The sequence below is a fragment of the Pteropus medius genome, unplaced genomic scaffold (assembly GCF_902729225.1).
Source record: "Pteropus medius unplaced genomic scaffold, Ma_sr-lr_union100, whole genome shotgun sequence".
In the NCBI taxonomy this organism is placed as follows: Eukaryota; Metazoa; Chordata; class Mammalia; order Chiroptera; family Pteropodidae; genus Pteropus; species Pteropus medius.
Window position 1 is genome coordinate 9,859,769 of NW_024353908.1, and position 17,170 is coordinate 9,876,938.

The 17,170-nt window shown below is 38.0% G+C and overlaps 1 protein-coding gene across 15 annotated transcripts in view; it reads left to right on the plus strand.

The window, feature by feature from the left end:
• Positions 1-17,170, plus strand: part of MAGI1 (membrane associated guanylate kinase, WW and PDZ domain containing 1) — a 544,874-nt gene that overhangs the window by 470,418 nt on the left and 57,286 nt on the right. For all 15 annotated transcript variants that reach the window (XM_039851768.1, XM_039851769.1, XM_039851755.1 and 12 more), the window contains 2 exons: positions 2,733-2,915; positions 3,482-4,102. In XM_039851768.1, coding sequence (XP_039707702.1) covers positions 2,733-2,915; positions 3,482-4,102 — 804 coding nt within the window. The remainder of the gene's footprint in view (positions 1-2,732; positions 2,916-3,481; positions 4,103-17,170) is intronic.

Below are 17,170 nucleotides of genomic sequence, written 5' to 3' on the forward strand. Positions count from 1 at the left end.
TCTTTTTCCTACACCGTTTTTTGTTTTATTTTTTCTTTTCTTCTTTGACTCCCTTCAGTCCCATAGTGGTTTGGAATTTGGGAGAAGTTCACTGAACTCTCCCTGGGAACCTTTCATGTTTCTTATAGCCTTTCTACTATGTAATTTCCATGCTAATCCTTTTCTTTCAAACAGTTATAACTTTGCCACAGGAAGTGCTATTGGACTAGTCTAGAGTCTTCACACAGTAGTGCCAAGAATAGTAACAGCCTGACAGAGAAACATGCACCTAAGAGTTGTTCAAAAGCAGATTTTTAGCCCAAGCCCCAGAAAATCCTGATTCAGTGAATCTAGGGCAGGCCCTAAAAATGAGTATATTAAAAAAGCTATCCAGGTGACTCTCACACATAACAAAATCTTACAACTGGCCACTAGCCAACAGACTAGACTCTCTTAGAAAATTACGTGTACCACAGGGCTACAGCAAAGAGCTCCAGATTTCACTGCATATGGGTAGAAAAGCGTTTCTTTTCCAAAGCTACATTAACTGATGGCCTGCCCATACGTAAAACAATAAAACGTACATAAATGTGATCTTTCCTCCCTAGTTAAGCACTGAAAAAGAATGTCAGTGATGTAATTTCAAAGCTCCGCTAATGTCTGTATTAAGTCGAAAACATTTTAAGCTCATAATATACTAATGGCTTTAAAAAAAATTCATTCAAGTAAACTGCTAGGCACATTTTCACATCTTCTAACTTTGCCTAAAATAAGGATGAAAAGCTTATACTCCCACCTCTTTTAGCCTTCTCAAAGACATATTAAATCTCATTTCTTTGTGCTATTGTTGATTCATTCAGTGTACATTGGATATACAAGCAGAAATCCTCATGGAGCTTACATTCTAGTGGTTGTATGTACGTGCATGTGCAGTGCCTTTCATGCAAGGGGGTGGGGGAGAGTGAGACAAAACACCAAACCAGTGAGTGACATATAGACTGTTTTGGGTGGTGATAAATGCTAAGGACAAAAATAAAGCAGGAAAAGGAGATTGGGAATGGTGGAGGAGCTATTGCAGTTTTTAATATGGTGATTCGAGAAAGCCTCCTTTAGAAGGTAATGGCCGTTGGCATCTCTGCATAACTGCAATGTGTTTCCCCTTCAAGCTCTCTGAACCCCCCAGCAGCCTCTGTCTCAAAAATTCACATAAACCCCAAAGTAAAATTTGGGGGTAACCTCACTTGGCCTCAGTTTTTCATCTGATAATTGCCATAATGCCTGTCTCTCCATAAGCCCTGACTGCAGCTGACATCATCTTCCCGGTTCCTTGGCAGATGACCTTACATAGTGAATCCTACTATGCCTTTACTTTCTTTAGCCACAGTGATAGGGCTGTAGTTTGTCAAGCTTCCAACCAGCCTTGAGACTGCACCAGAGAAGAGGAGGTTAGTGAGCAGACCTATGACTCTAGACAATTTAAAAGGGCCTTTTTGAGAGCCAGAAACTTTTGAAATACATAATTAGAAATTATATATCTGCCCAGAGACCTTTTTAAAAAGACCTTATAGATATACCTAACTAAAAATCATTTCCTTCTTGGGTACCAGACTCTAATACAAGAGTTATAGAGACTTTTCTCCTGTTTTGTTTTGTTTTTTAAATAGCACTTTTGATAGAAAAGAAATAAGGCACATGAGGAAGCTGTGGTAAGGACAGGAGATAGAATTATAATTAGGAGAGCTGAAATTATGTTCACTATTGGGGATAACCAGAGAAATTCTAGTGAGTTTCTCAATCATAGTGAAATGCCCAACTAACAAAACCCAAAACAAAATTTTTGGTTTCTGTATAAATTTTATGAATGTTATCAAGAAAATTCAATAAAACATTAGGTAGCATATTTGAAAGTTAATCAGCTATATATCTATTAATTTATTTTAAAGAAGACAACTGAATTCGGAGCTATATGGCTCTTGTTAGTAACTATGTCTGTTTAGTTTAGGTTTCTATATTTTTGTTTTATTTTTTAAAAATATTCTAAGCCACATGTTTTAAGCTTTTTTTTAAACAATAAGTTTTAGCATTGGAAATGTCCAGGCTATTTAACAAATTGTTAAAAGATGCAAATTAACAAGAGAAATCAGTTGAATCCAGAATTCAAGTCAAAGTAAACCTATAACTTTTAATTTTGGAAGTAGTGATTCTACATTTTTATCAAATTGTTCTTTGTGACTATTCAGTATGTTGCTTAGTATTATCTATGTATTTTCAGAATGAGTTTTCTGTTTGATTAACAGCTAAAGTTTTTGCTGAATTGGTTTTACAAGTGGAAGCCAAACCCAAAGGCAACACATTGGAAGCTGAATTGCATAATATAAACTGTAACAAAACAAAATACATCAAGCAAAGGACCCACATTTTCTATGAAGGACTTCATGCAGCTTGATTGCTGTCAAACTATGTGAACTGAAACCATGGAGTGTATTAGACGATGGACACCAATTTCATCCATCTCTCATTTTCTTTTGGATCTTCATGCTGACATGCTATACATACTATCCTCCCTCTTTACACAAAGGGGCCTAGGATCACTCTTACTACTGAAATCAAGAGAGACCTTTCTTAAGACACCTATGTGCCCAAATGCCTCAATGCAGGAGCTTGGAGAGTTATCTATAAGTTGCATCATTTCTTATATAATTTACTTTTTCACTCATGGTAACATTCATTATGTTCTTCTTGTTTTCATCTAGGCAAACCCTTTTTTACCCGAAACCCTTCTGAGTTGAAAGGCAAGTTTATTCACACGAAGCTGCGGAAAAGCAGTCGTGGCTTCGGCTTCACGGTCGTCGGAGGGGATGAACCTGATGAGTTTCTGCAGATCAAGAGCTTGGTCCTAGATGGTCCTGCTGCATTGGACGGCAAGATGGAAACAGGTAGAGATACTACATGGCCCAGTAGCATTTCCTGTGTGGTGGGTGAGATTTCTACCTGGAACCTGAGCAAGACCAAGCAACAGCATGATTGTATGAATTTCTAAATGTCCCTTAAAAACTTTACGAATGAGCAACATTCCTCCACTACATTAAATGTATTCCCTGGTATAGATTAAGTCCTTTGAAGCCATTTTAACTCTAGGGAGCTGTTAGGGTGCTATTGAGAATAGTAGAGCAGTAATTTAGTAAAAAAAAAAATGTAGATCTGTTTGAATAAATTGATTCTAAACTTGGATTTCTGCATAAGAAATTTTTTTTAGATGAAAGCCCCAATGTTTTTCAGTGGTCATTATATTCTCACTAGCAGGGAAGACACTAGATGCTAAAAGAATGCCTTATCAGTAGTTAAAATAAGTAATAGAAGCAGTCTCTTTGTGCCCTACAGGACTACCCCCAAATCTAGCATCAGTTTGGCTTCTTAGTGGTAGGATTTTATATTATAATATCGATATAATTTTCTAGGCATTTTCGTCTTTCTTTAACTCCCAAACTCTTACTTTTTGCAGGAGATGTAATTGTCAGTGTGAACGACACCTGTGTTTTGGGACACACGCATGCACAAGTTGTGAAAATCTTCCAGTCCATTCCCATTGGTGCCAGCGTGGACCTTGAACTCTGCCGAGGTTATCCATTGCCTTTTGACCCAGATGACCCCAATACGAGTTTAGTGACCTCGGTGGCCATTTTGGATAAAGAACCAATCATTGTGAATGGGCAAGAGACCTATGATTCGCCAGCTAGTCACAGTAGTAAAACAGGCAAAGTCAATGGCATGAAGGACGCCAGGCCAAGCAGTCCTGCTGATGTGGCTTCAAACGGTTCCCATGGTTACCCCAATGACACTGTCTCTTTGGCTTCCTCTATAGCCACTCAGCCAGAACTCATAACTGTTCATATAGTGAAAGGGCCAATGGGGTTTGGTTTTACTATCGCGGATAGTCCTGGCGGTGGTGGCCAAAGGGTGAAACAGATTGTTGACAGTCCGAGGTGCCGAGGCCTGAAAGAAGGGGATCTTATAGTGGAAGTAAATAAGAAGAATGTGCAGGCTCTGACTCACAACCAAGTTGTGGATATGCTGATTGAATGTCCAAAGGGAAGTGAGGTCACATTATTGGTGCAACGAGGAGGTACGTAGGTTTATTTTGTTTGATTTTTTTAAAACCCATAATCTTTTGTTTAACTTACTGGTATTCAGATGGCTATTCAAGGGCTTTAAATGTTTGGAAATGCATTTAAAATGCCTTCTGATTACTTCAAATGCTAGTGTCTTTGGGATAAGGGTTGTGTTTATACATTATGTTCCACACATGCAAAAAGAGTGATACTCTTAAATGTAAATCAGATCGTGCTTTTTAATAACCATTAAGATTTTAAAACTTAATCTTTAATTCTCCTGAATCTGGTGTACATGCAAAATATGGCTCCTGGCCACTCTTCCAACCTCATCAAACAGTCCTCTACCCTACTCACTATGCTTTAGTCATCTGGCTTTTTTTCTGAAGTGCCTATAGCACTCCAGGTCCTTTCTGTCTCAGGGTCTTTGCACTTCCTGTCCCCTCTGCTTGGAATGCTCTATTCTCAATTCTTCTCTTGGCTAGTTTAGTCTCATTCAAGTCTCCTCCTAAAAGAAGGCTTCAATGATCACTTATCTAAAGTAGTCCCCCAATACCTCCGTGTAATATCCATCCTATTTTTTCAAAGTCTCTATCATGATTATTACCACAAGTAATTGATTTGTTTATTTATTGGTTTATTTTTGTTATTTTCTCTTTTTCACTAGTATATAAGATCCATAAAGTCAGGGTCCATGTCTATATGTTGACTGCTGTATCTCCAGCATTTAGCACAATACCTGACTCCTGCTCTAGGTATTCGTGAATAAATTGGTATTGAGTGAATGAATGAGTGAATGAATGAATGGATATTTGATTATTTATATTTGTCAGGAATAATAGCTCCACCAATCATATCAAAAACTTATCTCAGCATACCCACAATTTAATGAAGTGGTTAAGCATCTTAGCGGAGCAGGGTATTCTAAATCTTGAGATGATACACTTCCTTTTATTCCCCTGTCTGCACCCCCCACCCTTGCCCCACCAGAGCTAGCTCACACTGAGAAATATTTTCCATGATGTTGAAATGTCTTGCTTCTGGATATGTATTTGTGACTAGTCTTGATTGATCACTTCATACAATGGACCTGAGATTGGTTGTTCCCCTGATCCTTGCCAACATGATTTGTTTCATGCACAGCATATTCCGACCCCCTGAAAAGAGATGAGGAACCAGACTTTTATTTCCTCTTGGTTCTGTTACAACAGGGGAGCTCATTTATGTCACAGCAGCCATGTTCTCGTGCTCTCGTGAAACTCTGTGCTCTGTGATCACTGGAAAGAAATCTAAAATTCAGAGCAACTGTCTGTGTAAATCGAAATGTTCAGTCAACCTTTCTTGAACAGTTAAAAAGCCATTGTATAGATTTTACTCTTAAAAATGTTTTCTCACGATAAAATTTTGAAGTCTCTTATTGTACCTAGGTCACTTGACTGCACAGATAATTGTTTTTATAACAGTGACCAAGATGTAGTAGGAAGTGATTTGAGTATAAGGATGATAATGATGACACCTGGACTTATAGATAAGTTGGCAATTTACAAAACACTGTCATACTGTCATGTGCCTCTCAACTCATTTTTCCCATGTCCCTGAAAGGTAGGAAGGCGTCAACCCAAATATGACTGAGAAGTTCACCTCCAGTCTGTAGTTTCCAGTCCAGTGCTCTGCCCTACATAACTCTAAATTACACTGATTTTTGCATAATTGCTGATTCCTGAAGCCAGCAACTTGGAAACTTTTCAATAGTTTTTAGTTCATCAGAGGCATGATTCATCCACTGCTCATCTGATGGTCACAAACTACTCTGCTTTCCTACCGTATTTTATTTATTCCTTCATTTCTTTTGTTAATGTATTCAGTTTCTTTTTTAATTAAATTCACTTTTAAGGAGACCAAAAAATAAAGTCTCATTACAATCTACTAACTTACAATAGTTTCTAGAACCACGTTATAATGAATATGCCAAAACTAGAAAACAACTGATTATAGAAATACATCCCTTGATTTCAAATACGTTTGCATTCTCTCTTCTTAATTTTTGCGAACTTCTTTTTGTTAATGCCATTACATTTCATAACATTAAATTAATATGGAAAGATCCAGAATATATCGCCACATTAGTCAACATCTACATAGTTTATTCTAAAACCTGAGTAATTTAAAATCACTGTAACATCAGCAGTCTTTAAAAGACACCGTATGCCTTGTGTTTGATTTATGTATCGGATAGGAAGTTTACACATCTACAGTTGGCAGGCTAGCTGTAGCTACTATTAATCTTTCTAGAAAACATATAAATATATTTATTTCTGCCATACATTAGTTAATTGAATCAGCACTGACATTTTAATCATCGCTCCTGTACGGCAGGGCGCGTATAAATGAGACGGTCGGATGAAACAACAAAGAGAGCAGCTATGTTAAGTGAAAGAGTAAATGGCCATTTCTCTGATTCTTTCTAATGAATCTCGTTTCTGTCATAATTCCTAGTAAGCAGGTTGATAAATTCATTAAATCTACACAGTTTGTGATGATCAGGAATCTAGATCTCTAGGATGAGGCTTTCTATGCTTTAAAGAAATGGCTTTTTCTAATTTAGGGCATAACTGGCTACATTTTTATTTTGTTTTAATGTTTAATCTCCCAAGCTCATTTTTGATATTTATTCGTGCAAGGTACATTTTGGTTTTTAGTGTTTTTTACCCCGCTCCCCCTCCATCCTGGAAATCAAGCAGAGATTAGGATATCATTTGTTAGTTTCTAGGGTCAGACAGTTTCCTGGATCAGAGTTGCTGATGATGTCCATTTATATGGCCCGGCAGCTGAGATCATTACTGATTTGTTTACAAATCTCTTCCCTATAAACGTGACCCTGCCTACTGGTCTGTCAGTCAAGTTCTTTAAGGAACAGCACCTTCTTCCTGTGCCTAGCTCCCCATCTTCCTATGGCATGTTCTTTCCTCCTTCTCCCTCTGCTGTCCAGTCAGGAGAATGCTTTTTATTATTTTTTTTTCCATATCATTTGCATTCAGACAGCCTGTACCCTGACACCAGTGTGAGTCTAGAGACATTTTTTTGAGGTATTTGGAAAATCACCGTAGAAGGTGATTGCTATTAAAAAAAAAAAAGTTGTATTTTTAATTTACAAAAAGATATAATAGAATTTGGCCCATAAAGGTTGTTTTACTTTTTAAGAGGAGTTATATTATAGCATATAACTACCGTGTGCCTCTAAGTAAAACGTGTTTTATATTTGGCTAATTCAACATCAATTAGTAGGTGGAACACTCTTTAAGATGTAATTTTGGGTTGAATCAGAGTACTCTGTTTCAAGAGAAGATTTGACAATGCTTTATGAAAGTTGAGAATGTATGAAGTATGTTTTGCTTTTGAGAAAAAGCATATCTTGAAAAGAAAGCTGAACTGAGGGTGTCAGAAGCCAGCCTCTAGTTTAAACTCTGCTCTTAGCTGTTCTGTACCTCTGATTAGGTTACTACTCCTGCCCTGTGACTCATTTCTTTATCAAAAAAGGATGATTTGCACTAGATCATCTTTAGAGTAATTCCTTTTGGCTCTGATTTTATGCAAAGAATGACCTCGTGATACATTCAAAAACAATATTTAACTGAGCAAATGATAGAGATCTTACTGGCTTTATTCAGTGATTTGTGAATCAGGCAGTATCCCTTCTAGCAGATAGGAAGGAGTTCCAAGGGGCTGTACAAAATGAAAGACTTTTCTAGGAAGAAGAGAGCCAGACAGGAAGTTTTACTAGTAAAAAGTAGAGTGGTTATACTAGGCCACCTTCCTTTAGGAGATATCAGGAACCTTTTTCAGGCAGATTAGCTCAGTAGTGCTGACCAGGTAATTGCCTGTTGGCTGGTTTAAGATTCTATCCCTGGGAAAAGCCAAAACTGTTAAGTCTGGATTCATTGATACAGGACTTAGCATAAATGACTCCATTTGGGACCTATTGTCTTGTTTTCAATAGTTGTTTAGAGAGAAATGAGCACAAGATTCTAGAGCCAGGTGATTCAAGTTTAAATCCCAGCTCCTGCATTTACTGGCTGTGTGACCTTAGGCAAGTCATCTGAAAACATGGGAATGATAATACGTACTTTGCACATGCCTGTGCATTACAGAAATAAAATAAGGTAGCATTAGTGCTAATTCCTGACATAGAAATAGTCACATGGTAAATCAGTGGTATTTTACTGACATTGCCCGATATCAGAAGCAACTGGGTAAGGGGTGGCTTTTTAATTATTAAAAAAAAAAAAGAAAAGAAAAGAAAGGAAGGAAGGAAAGTGGAAAGGAAAGAAAAGGAAGAAAAGAAAGAAAAGGAAAGAAAGCTCCAGCCTGGACCTACTGTATCTTAATCTCAGTGTGTGACCACCAGGCATCAGTATTTTTTTAGAAGCTCTGTTAGCTATTCTAATGTACAATCAGAGTGGTAACCAACGTTAGGCTCTTGCGCTCGTGGATTCTTCTAATTTTGACTTTATGGCTTATAACTTGTGGGGCAGGGGCCGGGGCAAAGATAAGTTTATAAAACTAAACAATTATGTTTATTTCTGAGTAATATTCTTCGTTTTAAAGTCTACTTTATACACAACAAGTTGTTCAGTTTTCCCTAAGGTCCATTTCAGCTCCCGAATTCTACATTTTTCTATGTCTGAGGAGAATAGAAGGGAGGACTTGATTTGGGAGATGTTCGATTTGAATACAGTCTCTCAATGGCTTTTGCTGATCACGACAGTAATAGAAGTGATGTTTTGCTTTCCACTTGCACAGACTGCATCCTGAATGCTTTTGTCAGGTCGCTCAGTATAATGTAATAAAATGTTAGAGCTTGATTCCTCGATGGCAGAACTGTGTTCACCTTTACCACTTATATCCCTGGTACCTCATGAGGGAAAAGGCATGTGGTAAGGCCTCAGTAAACACTAACTGAATAAATTAAACTGGCTCCACACATCACAATAGAAAATGAATCATATGGCTTTATAGTCATACCTCATAACTTTAGAAAGATGACAAAGAGATGCTGAAAGGCAATAATTAGATGTGAAAATGGGTGTGTTGATGGCAATGATAATGTTACCACTGTCATTGATCGAATACTTACTGTGTGCCAGGCTTGTTATCATGGCACAAGCAATAAACACACGTAAATAAAACCTCGTAACACCCCATCGTTGTGACCACATTGGAACTGCTACCAGTTTGCAATGTGATTCTGAGTGGGTCCCTCAGAAAATGATGGCTCTGATTGTTAGTCCCTACTCTAAGGGGTGCAAAATCGAAGGACTTGTTTTTGCTTTCAGTGTTGAAACTTCACAGCAATATTTACTTGGTTTATAGCAAAGGGATAATTTCTGGTTTGGTTGGGAAAGTATGTATAAGACTCTTCCTTGCTTAAACCACTTGTAATAAAAACAGTAAACTCTTCCACAATGTGCCAAGCATCATTGGTTCTAAACATTTTATATATCATAAATCAAAAGAGACTTCAGGTAAGTAAAATCTTGGCTTCATTTTAGATTGGACAATGAGACAAGATTTTCCCAGAATCACATAACTGATTATTGGCAAAGCCAGGAATTTTGGTTCTAGAGACTCAGCTCTTAACTGCTCTGCCGAGCAGCCTTATGACTTATGGAGAAGAAACTCCACTACCGTAACTGTTGAGAAGTATACCTTATACAATATAGGAAGGGATATGGTCTGAAGTCCATGGGCAAGTTGATGCCCCTTAATTTTCATCAAAATTTGCTGATGGTATTTACTTTACTAAATCATCATCAATCCAAACAGGGACAGCAATATCTAATCTCATCATCCAAGCACATCATTAACATTGGATGTGTGTGTGTGTGTGTGTGTGTGTGTGTGTGTGTGTGTGTGTGTGTGTGTGTGTGTGTGTGTTTCTTTCTGAAATGATGCAAAACCATCATAATTAGAACAGCAGTGAGCTGTGCGCCAGAGAGTTAAACCACCCGGGTGATCAGGAGCCTCTCCTCTCTTTGCCCTCTGGGTTGGACTGGAGAATGAATTGCAAATTGTACCACTTAAGTGTTTGACTGCCAGATTCTCTCAAATTGAACTGCATGGCCTCTGAAAGGGAATTCAGGTTGCTTACAGAGCATTATCCTAATAGTTCTGTATATTCACATCAGTGAATTCTGTCAGCTCTCCCTTTTAGTATGCCCATGCTCCATCTACCTCCCAGCTTAACCTGGCCTCCGCCATCCATCATATGGCACCTGGCCTTGCAGTGGCCTTGCAGTGGCCTTGCAGTGGCCTTGCAACAGATCTCAATGCTTCCTACAATCCATTCTTCTGCTAGAGTGATTTAAAGTCAACTGATCAAGTCACTCCTCATGTCAAAATAGCTTCCCATCATTCAGAGTGAACTCCAAAGTCTGGTACCAGGGCCCTAGCGCTTGCTTTTTTTCCTCTGTCTATACTTTTCTCCCAGAGAACCACAGGGCTCTCTCACTCACATCCTTCAGGCTTCTGCTCAAAGGTCCTTTCCTCAGAGAAAACTGCTCAGACTATTCCATAGAAAATAAAGTAGCTTCCACCACCATCACTTTTTGGTCTGTCCTTCTTCTTCATGGCACTTATACTTACTTATGATCTTGAGAGAAGGGCTTGGTCTCAACCACTATCCTCACCACTTTAAACTGTGCCTGGCACATTGTAGGTATTCAGGTATTTATTGAATGAAAATATGAATTAATGTCAGGCCCTTTGTTCATAAACATGAATCCTCAAGAGAACTTTCCGAAGTGAGTACCATCATTATAGCTGAGGAAACAAGCAGCAAGAGAGATCACCCAATGTAAAGGTGACAGAGCCTAAATCCCAACACAAGACTGTTTGCCTGCAAAGCCTATGCTCTCTGTTGTAGGCTGCTTTATGTGATGCCAATATCCTAGACAACCACATCAGTGAATCATATTGGTCCAATTAAACACGTTCTCCAGCATCAATACAGTAGTCAGTCACTAGCCAAACATGGCTTTTCCATTAATTAGAATTAAATGCAATGTAAAATTCAGTTCTTTGGTCCAGCCGGCCTCGTTTCAAGAGTTCAGTGGCCACATGTGGCTCATGACTACCGTATTGAGCACTGCTGTTATAGAACAAGTCCATCCTCATAGAAAGTACTATTGGACAGAGCTGCTCTAGAGATTTTGATTATCTTAACCTCAGAAGTGAGATGTTGAATGTCTATTATTTTACCCTTTCTCTTCTTATTATACCTTTGAATAGAAGAAAAATGTGGGATGGAAGGCAACTTCATGGTGAATGGATTTTTAAAAATCCAGATAGGTCCTATTCAATTCTTTTTATGTGTGATACCACTTTAAGTTCTTTACATGTATTAGATATTAGGGGGTCACAAGGAATTGAGACTTAGAGAACTTAAAAGACTTGTCAAGTATTAGCACTTAGGGCCACCAGCTGTATCCCAAGGAGACAGCTCATCATTTTTAATGAGAATTACAGGGCCTATACTAGCCAGGAAGTATACCATCATCTGATACTGGACTGACATTATTTAAGAAGCTTAATTTAAATTATTTTATTATGTAAAGTATCTTAAATCCAAAAAGGGGAAGAAACTTTAGAACACAAGGAAAGTTCACCTTAAATTCTTATATATAAAATAATGTATAATCCGCCACATGAGCTATCAGCAACTTAAAGTTTGTCAGACTCTCTTTAAAAAAGATGTTGAAATCTCCTTGCTATATTAATCTCATTCAAGATCTCAAACTAATTGACTTCCCTGCTTATTTATGGCGCTTGCTTAATTTTCTAATAATTTCGGAAGTCGAGTCCTCTTGTCAGACTCACTGTGCTGCCTAATATCTTCTTAGGTAATAAAAGTTGTTCAGGTAAAATTAGCAAATTTCCCAGCATTTCTACAGTGCTGAACAGGATGGCGATAGCATTTGTTACTAACACAGTTTTAAGTTACTATTTTTGTTTATTGCCATGGTTTACAGTTATCAAAGATTTTACTTTAGAATTTTTTTTATAGACTGTTAGTTCACATTTATATTTGAACTACATTTGGGCTTATAGCAAGAAATGAGATTAAAAAAATGTCTCTATTTCGGATCTGTCTTTTATTATACAACATAAAAATTATCCCTCACTTTTCGCAACTTAAGGAACTCTCGTTTTTGGTCTTAAAATTTTTTAATGGATTTGATCTTATAATTTTTAAACCTAAGCAGGCTTCACTTATTTATTCTAACATGTTTATGCAGTTTTAGACTTGATTATACAGTTCGAATGTTACTTATATTATATTCATAATGTAAAGTGGCTGGCACACCTAAAACTTCTGCTTTTCTTTCTGTAAGTAATGTCTTATCCACCTTGAAGTTAAACTTAATGCTTCTTGAGTTATTTGTTTTTGTGCATTATTTATTATAAATGTGTGCACGATTCATAATTCTCATTAAGGAGTCGTGATATCCCCTCGCCTATCAGAAAGAGTACAGGAATTTCAAGTTAGAATTATGGGCATGGCTAGCAGGTTGTAGAATTATCATTCTGTGCTTCTACTTATAGGGCTGAATTTGAATATAAAGATGTCGTTTTGTTTTCCCTTTAGAGGGTAGGGGACAGATTCATTAACGTCATATGCCAGGAATTGTCTAGGCAATGGCCTGGAAACAGAGCAGAATCATCTGCAAATAAAACAAGTGCCTGATTTCATGACGCTTATATTCTAGAGGAAGGAAAGGGCAGAAATAAACAGATGAATAAGAAAATGTCAGTCAGAAAGAAGTGCTCTGAAGAGAATAAAACTGGGAGTGACAGGTAGGAGTGAGAAGTCTGCTTTATTAACTGGTTGAGATTTGAGTGACCACAGGGAAGGGAATGTCATTCCAGGAAAAAGAGAGAGTTAGTACAAAGGCCCCAAGAAAGAAGTAGAACTGAAGCTCTTGTGACTAAAGAAAGGTGATCACCAGAAGTGCTAATGAAGTTCAGAGACCAAGATCAGGAGTTCAGATTTCATTTTCAGTGTGAGGTTCAATTTCACACAGTGAAGGGACAAGAGCTCATTAACGTTTTAGACAATCCTTCTGGCATATGTATGAAGAAAATATTTTAGAGAAGCAGGCATGGAAGAGGAGAGAAGTATTAGGGCCATCGCAGTGGTCTGAGAAGAGTGATGGCAGCTCGGACTAGAATAATTACAGTGAAGACAGAGGGAAGTGGGGGATTTGGGATGAGTTGGGGATTTAGGAGTCAGTAGGACATGTTGGGTTGACTACAGCATAGAGGTTGCTAAACTCTTTCTGTAAAGGGCCAGATGGTAAATATTTTAGCTTTGTGGGCTATGTGATCTCTGTCACCACTACTCCGCTATGCCCTTATAGTAGACAATATGTAAGCAAATGGATTGGTTGTGTTCCAGGAAAACATTATTTGGTCTACAGGCTATAGTTTGCCAACCCCTGCTTGAAGGGAAGGAAATGAGAGGAGCCAAAATGACCCCTGAGTTTTTGGCCCAAGCAGTTGGGTAGACAGAGAGGAGGTTAGTGAAGATTTGGATGCTGAATTAAGAGTAGGTGGGTCTTGAGCTGTGGAATCAAGGTTTCCTTCTCAGGTATGTTAACTGAATGTCCATTTGACATTTAAGTGAAGCTAAAACATAGGTAGTTGTCTGGGGCCTGGGCTTTAGTGGTGGCAAGGTTAGGGCAAGAGATATACATTTATAAGCCATTATCTTATCAGTGAATGTGGTACAAACTGAGCTGTGACCCATTATTAGGCTATGAAACCAATGTATTGGGCTACAACCAGTGTTTTTCTTGAAGGTCAACTAGAATAGAAACAATCAGAGTACATCATAGTAAAGGTAAGTGCTTTTTCATGAAACACTTACTTGTATGTTATACATACGTGTACACATACAAACACATATATGGATGTGGATGAATGTATTATAAAGTGTGGACCATATTCTCATTGAGGACCATAGCCATAAAAATTTGTAAAACACTCATGTGGACAGTATTTAGAGCCATAGGACTGAATGAGATTACCTGGGGAAAAAGCTGAAAGAAGAGGAGCCAAAACAGAACCCTAGGGCTCATCACCATTCAGGGGTCAGGCTGAACAGAGGGGACCAGTAAAGAAGAGCAAGATGGAGCAGCCAGTGCATACAGGAGAAAGAAAAGGAAGTATGGGATTACGGATCCAAGAGAAGAAAGTGTCTCAAGGAGATTGTAGCTGCAGACGTGCATTGAGAAGTGGAGGCATATGAGGATGGAAACATTGCATGTGGCATCGGTCACCTCTGAGAGCAGGGTCCTGAAAGCGTGCAAATGCAGCAGCCTGGAGTAAGGACAAGATGTGGAAGGAGGGTGGGAATTCGGATGAGTTGTTTAGAGAGTTTCCCTGTAAAGTGGAATAGAGAGAAGTGGTACTATAACTGGATAGGGCTGTAAAAGGAGAGTATTTAGTTTGGTTTAGTTTTTAAGATGAGTGATCCTGCATCATTCACATATGCTGATAGAAATAACTTAGAAGACACAGAAACTGGAGATGCCCCGGGAAAAAAAGAAAATCATTGCAGAAGTGAGGTCTTTAAGAAGGGGGAGGAGATAGGACCCAGCATATGAGAGGAGCGGTTAGCCTTTGGGACAGTGTATATAAACTATTCAGAAAATGGGACTAGATTTGTTCTTTTTTTTTCCCCTCCTAAAAGTAAACTATTGAAATTTCTGTATGTGAGGTTTCCTGTTGGTACAATCAATTAAGGTTATACTATAGCTGTTTTTCTTTTCAATTTATTTGATAGTTCAAATAATATTATGACAAGCATTTTCCTGGTTAACTCATTCTTGATTTTAACCAAAGACTGAACACGTTCCTTATGCACAGCCCTAGAATAAGGAGAGAGAAAACAGGGTACTCGAAACTTAGTGAGACGAGACTGGCATATGATTTTACCAGCAGTAACATGTAGTATGGACCTGTGCAGTACAGGTTTGGACAAGAGCTTACAACGGAGTCTTTTTAAATAACATGAGGCCAGAGCAGAGTGTCTCAACCTCAGCGCTATCGACGTTTGGGGTAGATAATTCTTTGTTGCAGGAGTCAGTCCTAGGCATTGTAGGATGTTTAACAGCATCCTTGCCTCCACAGCACCTATCTCGCCACTCTGTAAACTGTGACAACAAAATGTCCCCAGACATTGACAAATGACCCCTAAAGGGCAAGATTGCTCTCTGCGGAGAACTGCTAGACTACAGCATTAAGGTATAGGAAGGATTTAGAGTTGTGATCCGGGGATCCATAGGAGGTATTTGGCATGATCCATTTATTATTATCAGTAGACTCTCTTCAAAATATTCTGAAGTATCAATGCATTTCGTTGGCACCAACGATTCCAATTTGCCATGGGCCTGCCATTCCCTTCTATTTTCCATCCGGCATGCACATTCTTGTTTATTACCTGCCCATTGCCCACAGACAGCTGAGATTGAAACCCAAAGACAGCATGTGGGAAGGCACTAAGGTGCACAGACCTGGCTGGAGACCCATTTCCTAGGAATTTCTCTTTACCAACATCATCTCAAAATCCCAGCAACTGGCTACTTTTTCTTTCCTTTTAGCTTAATTTATATATGTTTTTAACAGAAGAAACAAGATATCTTCAGCCTTTTTTTCTTAACTGTGGAATTTCTTGTCTACCTTTACTTTGGTCTCATGTGAAAATTAATTTAGTAATTATTACCTTCTTTGGGTGGTGTCTCCCATGTGGAAAGTCTCTGCTATGAGGAACATTGTTATGACAGCTCCTTCCTCCTCTGATACTAATTTCACTGAGTTTTCTTCTTATACCTTGATTCTAAGTATTTTTCAGTTCTGAACATTTTCAAAACTGTTATCTGAGGCAGAGAGTTTACTCTATGTAATATTTTTCCACCATCCGTCATGGCCCTCAAATTATATCACACATTCTTTACCACCATCTGGAGTTAAGTATTTGCCATATTTATATTGATTCTGTCTTTGAATTGCCACCTACATATGTTTTAAAAGCTCCCCAACTTATACCTTGTTTGGTACTTCCCTTATGTGTATTCCTGCTCAGATATTAATCAGGTTCCCTATATGTGAACATTATCCTTTTTGGTTCAGAAATCTCATTGGTAGAATCTTAATGTATTTGCAATAGCATTGAATCCTTAGGAGTGTTGTTCCCCCTGGCGACATGCAACATGCCTTTTTTGTGCCGAATTGTTATCTAGGTTTATTTCATACTCACGTTTCTTTTTGTGTTTCTAATGTTCTCAGCGTTTCTTGTTTCTCACCATATGCAGTAAACAATATTCATTACTTTTTTTCATCAACAAATTTCAGCACTAATCTCTCTTCAGTGCTAATCTCTCATTATAGATGAATGGCATGCAAGCAAGCATCTAAAATACAGTGTGCTTAGTCACATCCTCCCCATTTTGTCGTGCTTAATTCTTTTTCTAAAAATCTTTCTTGATATATTACCTTTGCATTGAAAAGTTCTAATATACTAATTTTATAATTTTAATATTTGAGGCAAAGTTGTTTAAATGATCCTTTTACACTGTATCATAGAGTAGCAGTCATGATACTCTAGCTAGGAAACTGCAATGTGGGTTGATGATAAGACTCTGTAACAGAAGGAATCCCTTTCTGTCCCTGTTGTTGTCTATCAACTTATCTCATTCAGCAACCCGAGTTTTTATTAGACTTTTATTTTGGCAGTTGGTATGTTCAGGGGGCTTGGCATGATGTGCAAGAAATAAAAAAGCTATATGTAAAAAGACTTCTTATAGTTGCATAAATACTTAGCGGATTTTTAAAAATCATTTGCAGATAGTTAGAATTAGGTCTATGCTTCCGTAGATATTTATGTTGTTTCTAAATTTAAAAATGTTCTCTGTGGTTACTTTTTCCATAGGTCTGTCTTTGGTACCATTTACCAAAGTGGGAAGTGCCTGCATTAAAAAATAATAGCACTGCCCATGAATTAATGGGACTCTATGATTACGCAG